General features: G+C 34.6%; 2 protein-coding genes across 2 annotated transcripts; both read right to left on the bottom strand.

Annotated features, from left to right (window-relative positions):
* Positions 1-243: 243 nt before the first annotated feature.
* Positions 244-8301, bottom strand: LOC132180543 (histidine--tRNA ligase, cytoplasmic). The gene is made up of 7 exons (XM_059593418.1): positions 6884-8301; positions 6106-6285; positions 5544-5801; positions 4372-4506; positions 3722-4003; positions 1373-1513; positions 244-922 (listed from the first exon to the last, which is right to left on the bottom strand). The coding sequence occupies exons 1-7, from the start codon at positions 8228-8230 to the stop codon at positions 623-625; spliced, it is 2643 nt and encodes an 880-aa protein (XP_059449401.1). The 5' UTR covers positions 8231-8301; the 3' UTR covers positions 244-622.
* Positions 8302-10588: 2287 nt separating this feature from the next.
* LOC132182051 (putative protein phosphatase 2C 2) lies at positions 10589-14066 on the bottom strand. Its single transcript, XM_059595260.2, has 5 exons — positions 13449-14066; positions 12648-12809; positions 12212-12382; positions 11889-12068; positions 10589-10732 (listed from the first exon to the last, which is right to left on the bottom strand). The coding sequence occupies exons 1-5, from the start codon at positions 14064-14066 to the stop codon at positions 10589-10591; spliced, it is 1275 nt and encodes a 424-aa protein (XP_059451243.2).
* Between the last annotated feature and the right edge of the window lie 3639 nt (positions 14067-17705).

Below are 17705 nucleotides of genomic sequence, written 5' to 3'. Positions count from 1 at the left end.
TTTTAATCCATTTTGGTATATATTGAACCAAATGGAATATGCACACTGTATACATTCTGTCAAGTATAGATTAACCATCGATTTTCTACAAACTGGATTGTAAGAATTCTCAAACCTAACCATGCTTGTCTGCTATTAAACATCATGGACCAAAGCTGGAACTCATGGAAGATAGTGTGGGCCTCTCACATATTAAAGGCATGGAGCTTTTGCTTGCATGTGAAAACTTTTAATAGGCAAGTGTAGAGAAAGTGATACCCATCTTCCCATTAAATATTTCATCCTTACAAACCAACCCCAAAACCTTTAAAAAAAAATAATAAAATAAAATAAAATAAAAAGATATAAACGATGCTTTTAATTTCTGCCTCCAAATTTCTGCCTTAAAAAGAATCTGGATTTTAAGCTGTCTCATGTGCTTCCACTAATACTCACTTTCATGATTTTGAAGGTGCTGCCAAGACAAGCTTAGCATTTACTTCAATTTTGATATCCAATTTCATAATCCAGAGATGATTCCAGCATCATGTATAACCTCTTGTATCTGCCACACCCTCAAAAGCATGGAATAAAACACAGGATGGTGTTAGGTTTGGAGTTGTTCCTCTGCCGAATATTGATTTCATCGGTTCAACCGTCTTTTAAGTTCCTCAACAACCCTACTTCTAGGAATTTTTTCTTCTTTGGCGGCCTCGATGTCTTTTAATTTCACAATCCCTTCATTCATTTCTTGTTCCCCCACAATAACCATCCATGGGATCCTCGAGTCTTTAGCACGGTCAATGTGCTTCATCACTCTTTTATTGACAAGATATTCGGCTCTCAGTCCGGCATCCCACAGCTCACTTACCAGTTCTGCAGCTTGAGTCAGGTCATCCCCCAGTATACTTACCAGGACTTCAGTCTTTGTAGCTCGTGTTGTCTGCCAAAACACGCAAAAATAGAAGGAAACGGCATACATAAATTTACTTAATATATGTTATACTGATCACCAAATAATTATCTGATAGCCCTTAGTTGATGCTAAATCTATTACATGGCAAGATTTATTATGCATATGAAATAATAAAGTTAAATGGTATAGACTTCTTTATACACACACACACATGTGCATGTATGTGTCAAGGTATATATGTATATGTATATATCCATATATTATACTATGCACCTATCACCAGCAAACCAGTACCTGTAACTCATGCCCTCAACCTTCACGCCTTACTCTAGGGAGGAGAAAATGTCTATAAATTATACATCTTTTGAATGGATTTTTTTTCACTATTATATGTCTGATAGTGCAAAAAGTTCAACCAAGTGACCAATTTACTAATCATATAGGCGAATTTAGAGAAACACCGAGTATTATTATCACCTGGTTCTGGTCTTTCTGAAGCTGCTCCATTATAGCAAATACTCGCTCGATTCCAAGACTGACACCAACTGCTGGAACCTGCTTTGTACCAAACATACCTATAAGGTTGTCATAGCGTCCACCAGCAGCAATTGAACCAACCTGAGGAATGCACAAATCAATCACATTACCCTGGAAACACATACGAGGTAATACAAGGCAGCAATTATAAGATGACATAAGAGCTATGACTTGCGATTCATGTAACATATTTAGGAGAACAGAGGGGGGAAAGGCTATATTCTTCCATGTTTATTCGTTTCAATACCAATTTAGCTTTATTTCTTAATCCAACAGGAAAATTTTGAAGAGGGAGTCTGGATCCCATCCTGTGAGCATGCTTTTATTGTAATAAGAATTGCAAATCAATTGGATCAATCAACCCAACTAAATAAAAGCTTGGTATTTTCTTACTCTCTTTGATAGTGATTAACAAATCCTCAGAAAACAAAAGTACGTGCAGAAAAAGGATATTGGAAAGCATTCTAAAGAATTACCATTGTATAATGTCAAGAAATAGACCATTCTCAGGAAGCATCAACTTCTTCTTTTTTGGCAATGTCAAAGTACATGCCCATGATTGAAAATTAACTGAGAAATGAGTTCTCAAAATTGAAATTTTACATTATTTCTGAGTTTATCTGTGGATTTTTCTTTCCCCTCATTTCCACTACCAAAGCAGCACTTAGGAACTTCAGCTGACTTTAGGCTAAAAATCTCAACCCAGCTGCTGTGATGCCTGTAACCTAAAGAGCATTTCATTCACTAGATTGAAATGCTACTTTTGCCACCATAAAAGCTCCCAAATGAATAAGGAAAAAATTATTATTGGCATTTCTGAGACTTACCAAGTGTGCTTCCAAGTTCTCTAACTATATTTTTCACACTTCACAAAGATTTCAACTTCTTATGATTGAATCTGTTGTTTACCCTACCTGAAATTTTTGAAAATGCGGGATTAGGCCTTTGGTGTTCAAGGAGAAGGGAGGATCAAGATAAACTTCAGACTCCTAAGACACCCAAAATATGCTCCTAAATCTTCCCATCACTTCCATATTTAACTAAAATGGGGGGTGAACTGTAGAGTAGTTAAGGCTCAAACTCATGACTTATGCTCTGATACTATTTTTTTTTTTTTTTATGACGGGGAACCTCGACAGGGCAGGGCCCTTCAAATCCACCCCTGCAAAGTAAACCTCAGACTCGTGTACCACACCCTCGGAAGTTTCCTTACATTGATCAAGGTAAATTGTTAGCTTTTACACCAGGGGGTGTGGCACCAATGAAGAGTTTGCATTGAGCAAGTCTCGAACTTGGGATCTAAGGGGTGATACTCCCTAAGACCACAAGCCCCAACCAATATGCCAACCCCTTGGAATTTAAGAACATGATAAAAATATCGAATCTCGAATGTCCGCCTTTTGGAGGGGAGCCAACATATGCTATCCTCACCCTCTTTGTTCAATAGGGTACAAGAGGTTGAAGAAAGAGGTGACCATGCCTAACTCTCAATCATGTATGGGTCTGATAAAGGTGATGTTCCACTGAAAGATGTTCGCCACCACCATATGGTCTGATATTTGGGCCTCCTTAAAACAGGCAATACTATATAAAACCGGGAAGCTTCCTTAAAGGTTTGATCTCGACACCAGACATCATGCCAAAACCGAATATTAGGCCCATCTCCCACCTCATATCTCACAAATTTGAAAAACTCCCCGCATCCCCTCCCAACGAGTAAAGATGAAAACAAATAAGGACAACAAATCTTAACATTCTAGTAGAAAACAAGGACCTTTATACATAACATATATAAATGGATGTAAAAAAATCATTGTCATCTTAACTTTGTTTTGCATATCCCAATTTCCAAGAAAAAGTAAAAGAATTGAGAGGAATACCATCATAAAATGTTTAATGCATAATAATAAACCATATAATGCATTCAATACAAAATCAGGCACACGTATGGCAGCAGCAATCTGGTAGGAGGGAATGCACGGGTGATGCCGGCTCTAAATACACTGTTATAGCAAGGAATAGGCACAAATCACCGCAATGTTGAATATCACAATTTAATTCAATGTCTACTTGTTCCTACTTTTAGTGTTTTGGCTAGTTAATCCCTATTTGTTCAGATAATGAGTAATATGATACTAATCCATAAAAAAGGTCATGGTTTAATAAGTGAAAGATCCATGGCCATCCTTATGGATAGAGGGTTAGCTATTAAAGCATCACCAAGTATTCGGGTTCCCAAACAAATAAAATGAAGGCAATGGAAAATTGAGCAGTTTCTTACAAAATTACCTGTGCACCGCCTTTAAAAGCAGCTTCAAATATGACTCCAGTATAATAATCAAGACCTCTGGCAAGACTCAAGTCAAAAACCACTTTGTCAATACACTTTGATTTTTCCAGCGCCTTAAATAAAATGTCCAGTTCATTCAGTGCATCGACAGATCCATCATGTCCCAAGAACTTGCTTCCCTCCTGCTTAAGTTTAGACAATAATTCCAAAGGTGATCCCCTTTCCTTCACAAAAGCGCCAATTTTATCTGCCGTCTCAATTGTTAAGCCCTTCTCCTCAACCTAGCAATAATTAACAAGAAACATACATGACCAGCCATACAAAAATTTATCCAATTCTAAAACATGGAATACATAACAAAAGTTATCAAACCAACATATTTACAAAAAAAAAAAAAAAAAAAAAAAGATGATCATAGAAATATCCTTAAATTAGTGAAATTGCAATAACTAGGTCCACCATTACTCACAATAATTGTGTTAAAAGCTGGTACGAAATCAGAAGATCATGTAACATTACTATGGAAACGAATTTTTATCATTACATCATTTTTACATGGTTTCAAAGCCCTCCCCCAAAGTAGCAGTGGGGCAGGCCTCCAGTCACCTATATACAGAAGATAACACCATATGCATACAAGTGTTCTTACCATCTCTTTTCTTATCTGTTGAAAAGATTGCTTATCTAATTTGTCGATACTCGAACATATGGTTCTGAATTTTTCTGGTGGCACTCCACATATGTCCAACATTCCATCAAGTAACTTCCGGTGGTTCAGTTTTATCTGTGGAAGAATAAAACAGAAAGCAATTAACATTTATATATAAATCAAATGTATGTATACATGTTCATAAGTTCTATAAGGTTTTAAAGCACTGTATGCAAGGAAACATGTCTAATTAGCACCTTTGACAAGGTAATGGTACCAAGACTAGGCATTACTCATAAGTCATTACTTTGAAGCTATTCATCTTTTCTTTTTCTTTTTTTATAAGTAAGCGAAATATCGTTACTAGCGTAAGGCACATATAGGTAGACAAGAAACATACAAGAGAAAACACCTAGCTAGCTAGGAGAAAAAAGAACAAAAAAATCATGATAACGTTTTTGGTAAGTAATGTAAATGCATTAGAAGCGTAGAGGGGCGTGCAATCCTAGTAAACATGAAGTATACAAGAGAACCCTAAAGAATAGAAAAAGAATAAAATTCCAAAAATAATTAATTAATTAATTAAACAGGCAAACTATTTCATGCTACTCTCCATGTATAAAGGGATTGTAACATCATCTTTTTTAGCTTTTGTAATCCATGCTCATGTTAACTAAGCACCAAAGGATAAACACAATACATGCTCATGATAACTAAACACCAAAAGATAAACAAAAGCAATTGTCCAAAGATAAAGCGTATAAAATAAAAAAGACTCGAGCTACTCCAACGTCCTCTCGCGGTCCTCAAAACTTCCATTATTCTTTTCACCCCAAAGACACACAAAAAATCAAGAAGGCACAATCTTTCACACAACAGCACCCCTAGTGTTACCAGGAGTCCACCAACAAGCAAATAAGTAAATTACATGGCTAGACATCACCCAAGACAGCCCAAAGTGACTGAAAGTCATTCATCTTTTTCTTTGATATTTCATTACTTTAAATTCTTTCATGTTTTAAAATTTAACTGTTCTACTAAATGTTTGGATGCAGGAACTGTGATGCACCACCACATGTGAATATCAGTATCAAACAGGATATAATACGTAATAAAATCCAATGTGTGAAACTTTTTACTGACACAGATAGGAGAAGAAAAAAATAAACTACCTCATAATCTCCAATGTTCAGTTCATTGAGAAGTTCCGTCAAAATTTTTACAATCTCAAAATCTGGCCCCATTTTTTCATATTGGCCAGCAATGTCAAAATCACATTGATAAAATTCACGGTATCTTCCCTTAGATGGGTTGTCCCTCCGGTAAACCTTGGCTATCTGGTACCTTTTAAATGATGTGAGACCATTCATGGCCACAAACCTAGCAAATGGTACAGTTAGGTCATACCGCAAAGAACAAAGCTCTCCACCCTGGCAACAAGTTGGACATAAAATTACATTACTTTACCAAAAGATGAAATGGAGTGACTAAACAGACTTTTTTTCATTATAGAAAACTAAAATCAGCTCCAAGTTAGCTGTAAAAAAGCCAAATAACAGTCTTTACAAGACAGCTTTTTAATTTTTCCGATAGAGATGATATATAGATACCCAAGGTACTCAAATAAATAACCACATAAGCAACAACCCAATTAAACAAACGAAAATTCCCAAAAAGGGAAAGAATTAGAAGAGATATATGACTTAACTAATCAACTAAATATCAAATATTTACCTGGTCCGCAAGATCGTAAATCAACTTTGAATCTTCCCCATATTTTCCCATGAGAGTTTCTCTCAATTCGAAAGCTGGGGTATCCAAGGCCGTAGCACCATGCCTCTCAAAAACTTCCTCGATAATTGAAAAGGCTCTCTTTCTTATTGTCATTTGTTCTTTCGCAAAATCACGAGTACCCTAATTTGTATCATAATATGCCACGGTAAGCAAACTAGTTATGCATTTAAGGGGAAAAAAAAGTGATAAGAAGACAATCAGAAATAGAAGATTTTCTTAACCAAAAAAATAACATAACAGAATGTTAATAAAATTAAAATGAACAGAGTGTGAGTACTGAAAATTTGATTGATTAAAAGAGAGAAAAGTACAAATAGCTCTTGCTATGTACTTTCTTTTTTTCGTCCATAAATTAGAAGTTTCTTAACCAAAAATTGTATAAAAGTACAAACAGCCCCGAAGAGCACCTACATCAATAAATAAACTCAACAGGTTAGCTCAAAAGCACACAACAGAATTACAGAAAAATTGAACTACGCTGTCAACATACCTAACTTCTAGTATAAACTTCTAGTAGCCATGTTCTCCATCAATTGAAAAATAGAAATGCTCTATTGTTTGCACCATAAGATAAGAAGAAAAACTCAAAGCTCCACCGCTCAGTTCTTATAAGAATACTGTTCTTATTCCTCCCATTTGTACAAGGGAAGTAAATATAAAGCAGAAAAAACCATTCAAAGAAAATTGAATAATGAAGAATTTTCCGGAATGTCGTCACCTTTGGAAGCTTGGGCAGTCTTCTACTTTCATTGCTTTCAACAATATCCTTCACTTTCTGCAGCAAACTGTCGAACTCCCGGTCCTTTGGGTCCAAAAACAACGAAATATCATCCACCCACTTCTCCAATAACCCTGAACCATCACTCCCACCTCCTCCCTTACCCTGCAACCTATCCTTGATCAATTGCACAATCACACTAGTCCCCTTCCCCAACACCACCTTTTTCTTCTTCTCACTCTTCCTCTCCACCTTCACATTTCCTCCTCCATTCGCCTCAACACCCTTCTCACTCTTCTCACTCTTCTCACTCCATTCCACACCCTCAAGCGCAATGAAACCAGTCATCGCCTCCCACGCCACAATCTTCCACACCATTCCCAACAACACATTCAATTCGTACACAAACTTCTCATACTCCTCTTCCAACCCCAATTGCGAAACCAACTTAACCCCATTTCTCAAATTCTCACTACTCGGGCATTTCCCTTTAAACAAACCAGCCAAACTCGACCGCAAATCATCGGTACTGATCACATCCAAATTCAATTTAGCGCGGCTCAAGCTACACACACCCAAGTCATAGAGTGGAAACAACACGGCTCGTACCGCCAAACCCTCCGCATTCGCTAACTTAGCACGCGAATTCAGCTCGGCTCGCGTCTTGGAGTGCACCAACTTCACTATCTCCCTGAAACTCCCGTGAACTTTAGGGATTTTCGAGACTGACTCGCTCTCAACCTTGCCCACCAACTTCGACCCATTAAGCAAAACCTTCATATCACTGGCTACCCCAACCTCCTCCTTCGCCGAAAACCCGTCCCCGGAATCCACTGAACTGAACGCCGCCACGTCGGCTCTGGACGCCTCGCACGAAATCGCGGCGACGGCGTCGGCGATCGCCGATAACGCGGTGGATTCGTGGTCCACGATGGCGGAAATGCCGAGCAATGCAGCGGATGATTTCTCGAGCACGAAGAGCTCCTCTTGGGTCACATCGAGGGGTTCGAACTCTAGGATTTGAGGCTTGGAATTCAGGGCCTCGGAGATCCGAACCGGAAGGGCCGTACGGATATTTGAGGAACCAGAGAGGAGCTTGCCGAGGAGGACGGTGAGGAAAGCGCGGGATTCGAGCAGGGTTAGTGTTTTGGGAAGGTTGATTTGGTAATTGACAAATGGCGGGGGGGTATTGGAGGAGGACGAGGAGGAGGCGAGCCTTTCGAGCGCGGATGAGTCGAGGCGCACCTGAGCGACGCCGGTGGCGACGGCGTAGATGATGGATGAGGAGAGAGATAAGCCCTTGCCTCCTAGGGTTATCACAGAGATTTCTTCGCCTCTCTCCGCCATTGCTTTTGCTTCGGAGCTCAGAGAGAGAGAGAGAGAGAGAGTGTGTGTTTCCTCGGACAGCAGTACATTGGAGTAGGGTTCCGTTTTTCCTACGTTGTAAATGTAATTCCAACCTATTTTGAGGTTTCACTTTTTCTTTTTACTTTTTTTCTAAAATCAACTGTTAAATTCAGGGCCGGCTCAATGTATTTGGGCCTTAGGCGAAATTTTGAAGTTGGACCTTTTTTTTTTTTTATAAGTAAAAACGGTAAGAAGTTGGACCTTATTTTGTTTAATATTTAAATATTAATTAAATAATATTTATTTTAATAATATTATTATATTTTTATAATATTATTATTATTTTCATCCTCATTGTTGTTTCATGACTTTTAAGTTTAACTTTTAACTAGTTACTCAAAAAAATTGATGTGGCATATTTGTTTTTTTGGGTTAATTAATCTTATTTTACAATGGGCTTATTATATTGGGGCATTATTTTAGAGGCCTTAAATTTTTATGGGAAAAAATTGTGGGCCTTATTTAAAAAAAAAAAAAAAAGAAATTAGGCCTTAAGTTAAAATAAAATTAAAAAAAATTTTGGGCCTTATTAAAAAAAATTTTGAACCTTACTAACTGGGAGTCCTAGGCGACCACCTCAATGGCCTAGCCATTGAGCCGGCCCTGGTTAAATTAGAATAACAAATATAAAAATAATTTAAATTATCTTAACGCGAGAAGAATGGATCCTCTTTCGAGTCTTTTCACATAAAATGGTGATTTAGTCCTTTTATTTTATTTTTTATATTTAATCGTTGATTTTCATAGAATATTAAAAACTAAATATGAATCTTTAACAGAATTACAGCTATTTTTTTTTTTACAGCCCCAAAGTCAAATACGAGTTGAAAATTGCATTGAATTCAAGTTTATAGTTAAAGTTATATACAAATGTTAATTTGTGGGAGATTTTTTACCCTTAAACTTATGAAAGGTAAAAGTTAATGGTTACTTTTGGATCATTTTTCATTGTTTATTATTGGTCTCAAATTGATTATCAAATAATTGGTTAAATACGAATAAATTGGCAATATAATTATGGTTATTTGAAAGAACTTTTTTATTCTTGTATTGGTTTCTTAAACCCTTCTTTGGTTGAAGTGGCTTTTAAATCGATTTCATTTACATCAACCAAAAATGAGTTTTATAATACATTTGATTGAATCAATTAGAATGATACAAATGAAACATGCCGTAAAAACAACTGTATCTTAAACAGACAACCAGTAAAAAAGCCTTGCCATTTTTTTTGGAGATTTATTACGGGTAATCGTTGAAATTGCCAAAGTCACCTCAATTATGTCATGAGGCATAGTTTTTAGCCGGTTGAACTATTTTTTAGAGACCAATATTACCAATAATTATGAGTTTGTTACGAAATACTTTGTTAAATCAAAGACTGTCTGTCCGATAGTTGCTTCAACAAGACGGGTAGAAGACAGATGTTGCCGCCATTATGTCGCCTTAATAATTTTATTTCGCGACACCCTCTTTGTATCGAGTCACCATTTAGATTTCTACAACCATCCTCATAGCCTTAGTAATGAAATGTGACACTTGGTATACACGCGCTTGTGAAATTTCAGTCGTATTGAGATATGAGTATAAATAAGATTATATAGATAATCATAATTTGATTCATTTAATTAAAACGGGTTAAATTTATCAATTCTAACTCGCTAATTTCGTTCGTACCATTTTTGTGAATCGTGTAAAAAATTATCAGCCTATGTCAGGTTCGAGTCATATCAGACATGTATATAAGACTATATATAGGTCAACTCTAACCCGATCTATTTAATTAAAACAGACTAGACATTTTAACCATAATCAGCTATTTTCGTGTCGAGTTCGTGTTCGCAAATCATGTCAAAAATTGTTAGTTCTACTGAGGAAAACACTTAAATAGCTTTCTTTTTTTAGGGAGACAAATTTTTTTTTTTAAGAAAAAAAAAGATCAACAAGACCCAAATCGAAATAAATTTTCATTCCTGTGTGTTGTATGCCAAAATACTGCAGCCATAGTTCCTTCTTCCATGCATGCAGACCGGTCTGATGAAAATTTACCGTAAACAACACATCTTCCTTCAATACTATTCACTTCATTCATTTAAAAAATCAACATCAAAATATTATTACTTTTTATATCACATCATTCACTTTTTACTACTATACAAATTAAAAAAAAAAAAAAAATCACTACAAAATAAAACTTTTTCACTTCATAGTATCATTTTTCACTTTTCCATACTAATCAATTTTTTTTTTTTTTAACAGTATGGTGGTGTTTGTCATATATATATATATATATATGGGAAACTACACAAAATTTTGAAGATTGATGACCATAACAGTTATGTCATCCATGTTTCCTCGGCTACAAGACATATCGACAAGCTTTTTGCAAGACATCAACATATTCTTCTCTCTCAAAACCACATCAACTGCCTCCTGATCATTTACCTGCAGATTCACATATAAGCAGATTAATTTATTTACCATTAAACGTTTTATTTGCTCTCACACTTTCGAATCGTTTGACAACGGGCAAAGTTTTTTTCTAAACTAAGCTAAAAAAAAGTTCATCAAATTCATTCTATTAAACTATTGCCATAGAACTTTTAATAGCATTGACAAAGTACATTTTTATAAATATATACAAGAATTACATGTTTTACGGTAATTTAATATACTTGAGTGAAAAAAGAAGAACAACAACTTCACTTATTAATTTTTTATTACTTTTGCAATCATACCCTTAAACTTTAAAAAGTGTCAATTTGAGTTACAATCTTTCAAAAGTTTGCAATGTTAATCGTCTTGTTCCGCTCAAATTCAATGTTAAACCCTAAGGAAGGAAGTTAAATTCTCAAAATACTCATACCCAAATTTAAAGTATTTTTGTAATTTTATTAACATCGTAGGAGTATTTTGGGAATTCCACTCATAGTAGTTTGATTTAATGTTGAATTTTGATAAGAGGGTTGACATTGCAAACTTCTGAAAAATAGTAACCCTAAATTGACATTTTTTAAAATTTAAGGATATGAATTATAAAAGTAATGAAAGATCATAAGCATTTTTACCAACCTCACAAAATTTTACTCACCAAAAGTACGTTTTTTTTTATATTTTAACTATCTACTTTTTTAAAACGCCTCTAGTAGCCTCATTATTTTAACTATTAACTTTCACTATTCCATTTATATATATATATATATATATATATATATTAAATACTTCTTTATATGTTTTTTAAAACTTATTCAAAGAATAAGGAAAGAGAGAACAAAATTTATATTATTTCTAATTCACTTGATGAGTGAATGGTACTCACCATAGTAGTTCTGTTCCCTCACAATTTATTTTGGGTTAAAATGGTAAGGCGGAAAAGGCAGGATTTTATCCACTCTCACCAAAATAACTAAAAAATGATTTTAGTGGGACTGCAAAAATTGCTCTAAGGGGTGGTAAGTTTGAAAAAAAAGTTTTGTCCAATAACCATTGGTTACCATATTTTTAAAAGTATGGTAATATTAACTTTATATATGCCATTAGATATACTAATTTTAATTAATGATTCTAATTTCTTGCTATATAGCCTTTAACAATGGTGTACCTTATCCCACAGTCCATCAGAAGCCATAATCAAGAACTGGCAGTCGGAAGTTAGACGGAGCTTTTTAATCTCCGGTTCCGATATGATCCATTGTTTCAAATGCAAATCCCCGATGGCTCTTGACACTGCAAGCGTCCCTTGAACTCTCCAAGCTCCATTGCAGCAATTCACAAAACCACCCTGCATGCATTGTTATCAGAGGGGGAAAAGAACAAAGAAGCATATATATATATATATATATATATATATATATATATATATATATATATATATATATATATGTATAAAAAATTAGTAAAAGGAAAAACCATATATTAACGTACGGAGCTTTCAATACGACGCCGCTCGTCTTCTCTACTGAGACGGTGCTCGTTTGTCAGTGCAGTAGCTAATCCTTTTCTACTCAAAACTACTCTGCAATCACCAACATTTGCTACATGTAACTCTCCTTCCTTCAACAGCACGCTAGCTGCACAAGCTCCACTGCTTACTCCCTGTAAATCAACAATTTTTTTTTTAATCAAGATAAAATATTGGTGGAATATATATATATTCTAAGAAAAATTTGAATTTTCTTCTTCTTCTTCTTATCTCAAGAATTGAATAAGTAAAATATTCAATAACGGATGCAGAACGTTTGTCCAGAACCACCGAGTCTTGTAAAGATTAAGTCAAATTATTTGATAGTTTATGAAGACAAAGGGTTGAAATGTTCATGTTCATGTACATGTTAATTTTATTAATTAATGCAGTTATTACCTGGCTAAGAAATTCCTTGTCTGTGGCCAAGTAACCTCTACGGATAGCCTGTTCTAGCCGATCTTCCTCTCCAGTGTATTTCACAATGTTCCTTCCCAAATTTTCAGCAACATAATCTGCCGCTGCATGACCTCCATGTCCATCAATCACAGCAAAAAGTGCCTGCCGATCATCAAATGTATCCAGAATGTCATCAACCTTTATCATCGTTCAATATATATTGAAAAACCAAAAAAATAAACAAACAAATTTCACATTCTTAATGAAGAAATGACAGTGATTATGCTTTTGATTAAGGGATAATTACATTTTTAGTACCTAAGGTTTCACCTTTTTTTGTTTTTTTTTTTTTTTTGTTTTGCCTCGGTTTCAATTCGTATCACAAATGGTATGTACTTGATTTATATATGGGTAAATATCAATGTAGTATCTCTGTTACCATTCCTTCAGGCAAACTAACACACTGCTATGGGGTGGTTTCAACCACCACTGCAACCTGTTTGAAGGTGGCCAAACCACTCCCAAGGCTCTTAAGGGTGGTTCGGCCACCCCTAATGGCCAAAAAGGTGGCTGAAACCACCCAGACTGGTTGTAGGGTGGCCGAAACCATCCCATTATACCGTCCGTTGGTTTGGCTGACAGACAAAGGTATTAATTAAACTGATATTTATTCATAAGTCAAGTATTATTTGTAATACAAATTAAAAACTTGAAAAAAAAAAAAGAAAAAAAAAATCTAAGTATTAAAAAGTAATATTAATTTGTGATGATCAGAAACAATATCAACGTATGATTACTCACCTGCTTGGGATCTCCGAGAATATCAAGCATAACACCATACCCATCTTCCATGACCGTCGTTCTTCTTCCTTTCTTGCTTGCCAAAACGAAATTTCTCCCTTCCACCTCAAATTCCTTATTCGTCAACTTCCGACACATTTCACCAAATTCCATCTCGGCGCTATACGCCGGCACAACCAGCTTGGACGGCCTCTTTCTCACCTTGAGAGCGGCAGCCCTGGCGCCTCCAAAATTCACCATTTCCAAAGAATCCGATCCTTGGATTATATCACTCAACAAAACACCTTTAATACTACGTACCTTTTCTTTCATGATATTCCCTTCATGGCTTACTATATCATCAACAACCGTGAAAATGCCAGCAGATTTCTCATTATTCCCTTTTTCGCCGCAAAAATCTGTTGCGTCGACGGTGTTGATCTCTTCTTGGCATGCAGCACGAGGAAGAAAATTCTCCCGATGCCAGCCGCTTTCTTCAGGAGATAAAGGGAAGGCCGAGATTTCTGATCTCTCAAGATTCGAACTTTCAAAGACTAAAGACCCTTTTTTTCGCCCGACAAAAATCTCGCCGACCCATGAAAGAGGACAAGATGTAGGGGAAGAAAGGGTTAAAGCCATGTGATCGATGATGACGGAGAAACGAAAACTCCAAAGAAATTCTTGCAAAACTATCATATGTGGAAATCTTGATAGTGTGGCGCCAAAACTTTGTTGTGCAGGTGATGTATATATGTTGAAGAGGGGATTTGGTTTTCACATGATGGAATTATGGGATTTGGCCCGGTGTGAAAAAAGGGTACCTAAATGGAGGCAACAAAAGTGTGGGGGAGAGGATGATTGCCATTGACGGGTCAAAAGGGAAGACTATATCCAACGGCAATTCGAACAGTACGTAATAAGTATACATTGTTTACAAGGAAACCCAATCGAGGTTTTGAATGTTTCAATGCTGAGAGGTAATTGGAACAAGTCACACAAAACTTCTTGTTAGGAAATGTCCAAAATTTTTTAATTCCATTTTGCTTTTGCCTTTTGCTGGCCTATTTGACTTGTTACCTTAAGAGGAAAAACCATTGTTGACTTGGTTTGGTTTATCAAATTATCAATCATAAGAATTGCATATTATTATTATTATTATTTTATATTACATTTAGACAATGTCTTTCCAACTTTCAATTGTTGCAACATTTTACACCCCCCCAAAATAAAAAAAAAAAAACAATTTTCTTGAATTTTTTTGTATTTATTTCATTTCTCTGAATTTGTTATTAGGATTATTTTTTTCATTTTTTGCACAAATTAAAGGAGAACATTGCAACCATAATAGTAGTTTAACCGAGACATTGCAACAATTGAAAATTTGCGAAAAACATTGCAAATTGTTTTGTAGTTACGGGGTAAACATGTTGCAATTTTTTTTTTTTTTAAGGTAAATGCTTATATGACAAACATACGTTACACCTGATCACTTGAGTCTACAAAAAGTAATCATATATATGTTCAATGTCACGTCATTTTTTTATTTGAATAATGTTATTTTTCACACTCATTTAATATTGATTGATGTGATACGTTTTAAGTAATTTTCTTTTTGTAAGTGAATAAATAGTGTTACAGTAGCCCGTATAACATGAGTGTAAGAAATAAATATGAAAGGTTTAGAAACAAATTAAATCCATGGATAAACAAATAAATTTTCTTCTAGAACGTAACGCACCATTTCAATCTAATTAGATTAACAATATATTCCATATCACAGCACTTTGTCGACACAACGGGGAGACAATGAAGGGTGACGAAGCAAATTAATAAACTTGTTCCACATACAGCCAAAGTGGTTTTTATGAGGCCTGCCATAATAGTTGACAAGTGAAGAAATGTTGTTTATTTTTTTTCCTAATTAAGAGCTGGTGTTGAATGTGATTGTGTGAGTAGTTGCACCAACTACAACTCATGTCACCGTGTCAAAAAAAAAAAAAAAAAACTAATACATAATGGCTCTGCTTTGGCAGACAACTTGGTTACCTGATTTAAACATTTGATTGTTAAGGTTGTTTTTTATACAACGGAGGGGATCATGCATTATGGTAATATTGCTGCCACTTTTGTAGCTGAGTTGAATATAAATTTAATTTTGTTTATTAAGAAAGATAAATGCTACATATATATATATATATATTTTTAACATGTCCTCACAAGAGGGGGAAAAATATTCGAACTAATAGTCTCTGCTTCATGAAGTGTGGTACACAATCGATTGAGCTACTCCTTAAGAACAATGCTACATATATCTACGTTCAAATCATTGCCTGATATTGTACATCTGTAGATCCAATCTAATAATGGTGTTTTTTAAAAGAAAAAATTGGTTTGAAAAAGTAAGAAGTTTGTTTTTTGGTTGATCCACGATTAAAATGTGTTTTATATATTGAATAATTTGTTATTGATTTAAACAAAAAAAAAATGTGATTTTAATTTTCAAAACATAAACATATTTTCAAAACTGTTAACAAACAAGCTCTCTCTTTCACCGCAATGTGTGAAGATGCCATCTCATCTTGAATGAATAATGTTATAAGTCTATTTTGTGTATCTCTCGTGTCATTCTAAAAATAATGTGATTTTTAAAATTACAATTCGATTAAAATTTAATAGTGATCAATCATAAGTTCAATGTTGATTTTACAAGTTACATCATTTTTTGAGTAACACAATAAACTTATCTTAAATAGGACCGTGCAAAAAAGATAAATGTTAGTGATTAATAAGTTCTCTATATTTGCCATTTGACCCATATTCTCTTACAAATTTAATAGACCAACTATTAGATTTGTGGAGTTCACCATTAACTTATGTGGGGTTCACATAAGTCCACAAATCTAATGGTCGATTTATATAATGAGATTGGCCAAATATGGAGAAAATATTGATCACTAACATTTCTCGTGTAGAAACTTGTGAAACTTGACTCAACCTAATTATTCCAAGAGAAATGCTATGGGTTAATAAGTTTTTAATATTTGGCTTATATTTTTCTATAAATTCAATAGATCAGCCATTAGATTTGTGTAGTTCACAATTGATGTATGTATGATCTACATAAGTTCATAAATCTAATGGTTGATTTATAAGATGAAATAGGTCAAATACGAAGAAAATATTGACTCGTAGCATTTTTCTTATTTCAAATCGAGCTCACTTGGTTCAGTGATCGGTGTATTAATTTGATTTTCATTACATTTTAGACTTTTATAAGTTCATAAATCTCTAAAAGGGATCAAAATTTAATAGTCCTCAACTTGAGAAATAATTACTTTTAGGAATACAAATTTAACCAAACAAAGACTAATCATTCAATTTTAAACATTTATTCTACTTACCAAAGGTACCCTACATTCATCTTCCTCCCCCCATCTGCTCAATTGGGTGAATTTTAATGGATTCTCAACAAAATGGATGGAATCTATTATTTCAAACTACAACTTGTACGATTATTCGAATAGAATCATGAGCAGAATAACGTAAACACGTGCCTAATTGGATGGTAAATGAATATCGAATAGTAGTTTTTTTTTTAAAAAAGCAATTAAATATTTAAGAATTAAGATTCACTATAATTTTAATATTTATTTATTTTTAAGTGGAGTCACCATCAAAAGGACCATTGCACTGAGCATCAACAAACACAAAAAAAACACGAACTGAGCTACTGACACGGAGTGAAGGACTCTGATAGCTGATAAGTGAACCTTACGTGGCAAGATTCTATTGGTTCACCCTGTGTACAATAATTTATAATTCTACCAATAAAACGGAAATTACGATAATAAAATTTAAGATAATAATATCTGAAGTATATAATTAAAAATAGGAAAAAAATATAATTTAGCTCATCAAACTACTTGTCATTTTTATTTTAGTTTCTTAATATTCAAAAAGTGATAAAGTTACCTTCAAACTACCAAACAGTTGCAATTTGAGCACTCCGTTAGTTATTACCGTCAAATAGGATGACAAATTCAAAACTATGTCGTTTTAGCAAAGTTAATTACTAAAATGCCATTTTGAAAAAAAAATCAATTAAAAAAATGTCCCCAAAACGTCATTTTAAGGAAAAGAAAGAAAGAAAAAAGAAGAAAAAAAACGGTGGTTTAGAGGTGGCTCGTTGGACACCCCATGGCCTGAGGGTGGCTCTCTGGCCACCCCTAAATCACCATTTTTTTTTTTTTTCTCAAAACGACGTCGTTTTGTGGGAAT

This window comes from Corylus avellana, chromosome 5 (genome assembly GCF_965113065.1).
Source record: "Corylus avellana chromosome 5, dhCorAvel1.hap1.2, whole genome shotgun sequence".
Lineage (NCBI taxonomy): Eukaryota > Viridiplantae > Streptophyta > Magnoliopsida > Fagales > Betulaceae > Corylus > Corylus avellana.
The sequence above is the reverse complement of the archived record's forward strand: the minus strand, read 5'-3'. Positions and strand labels throughout refer to the sequence as shown.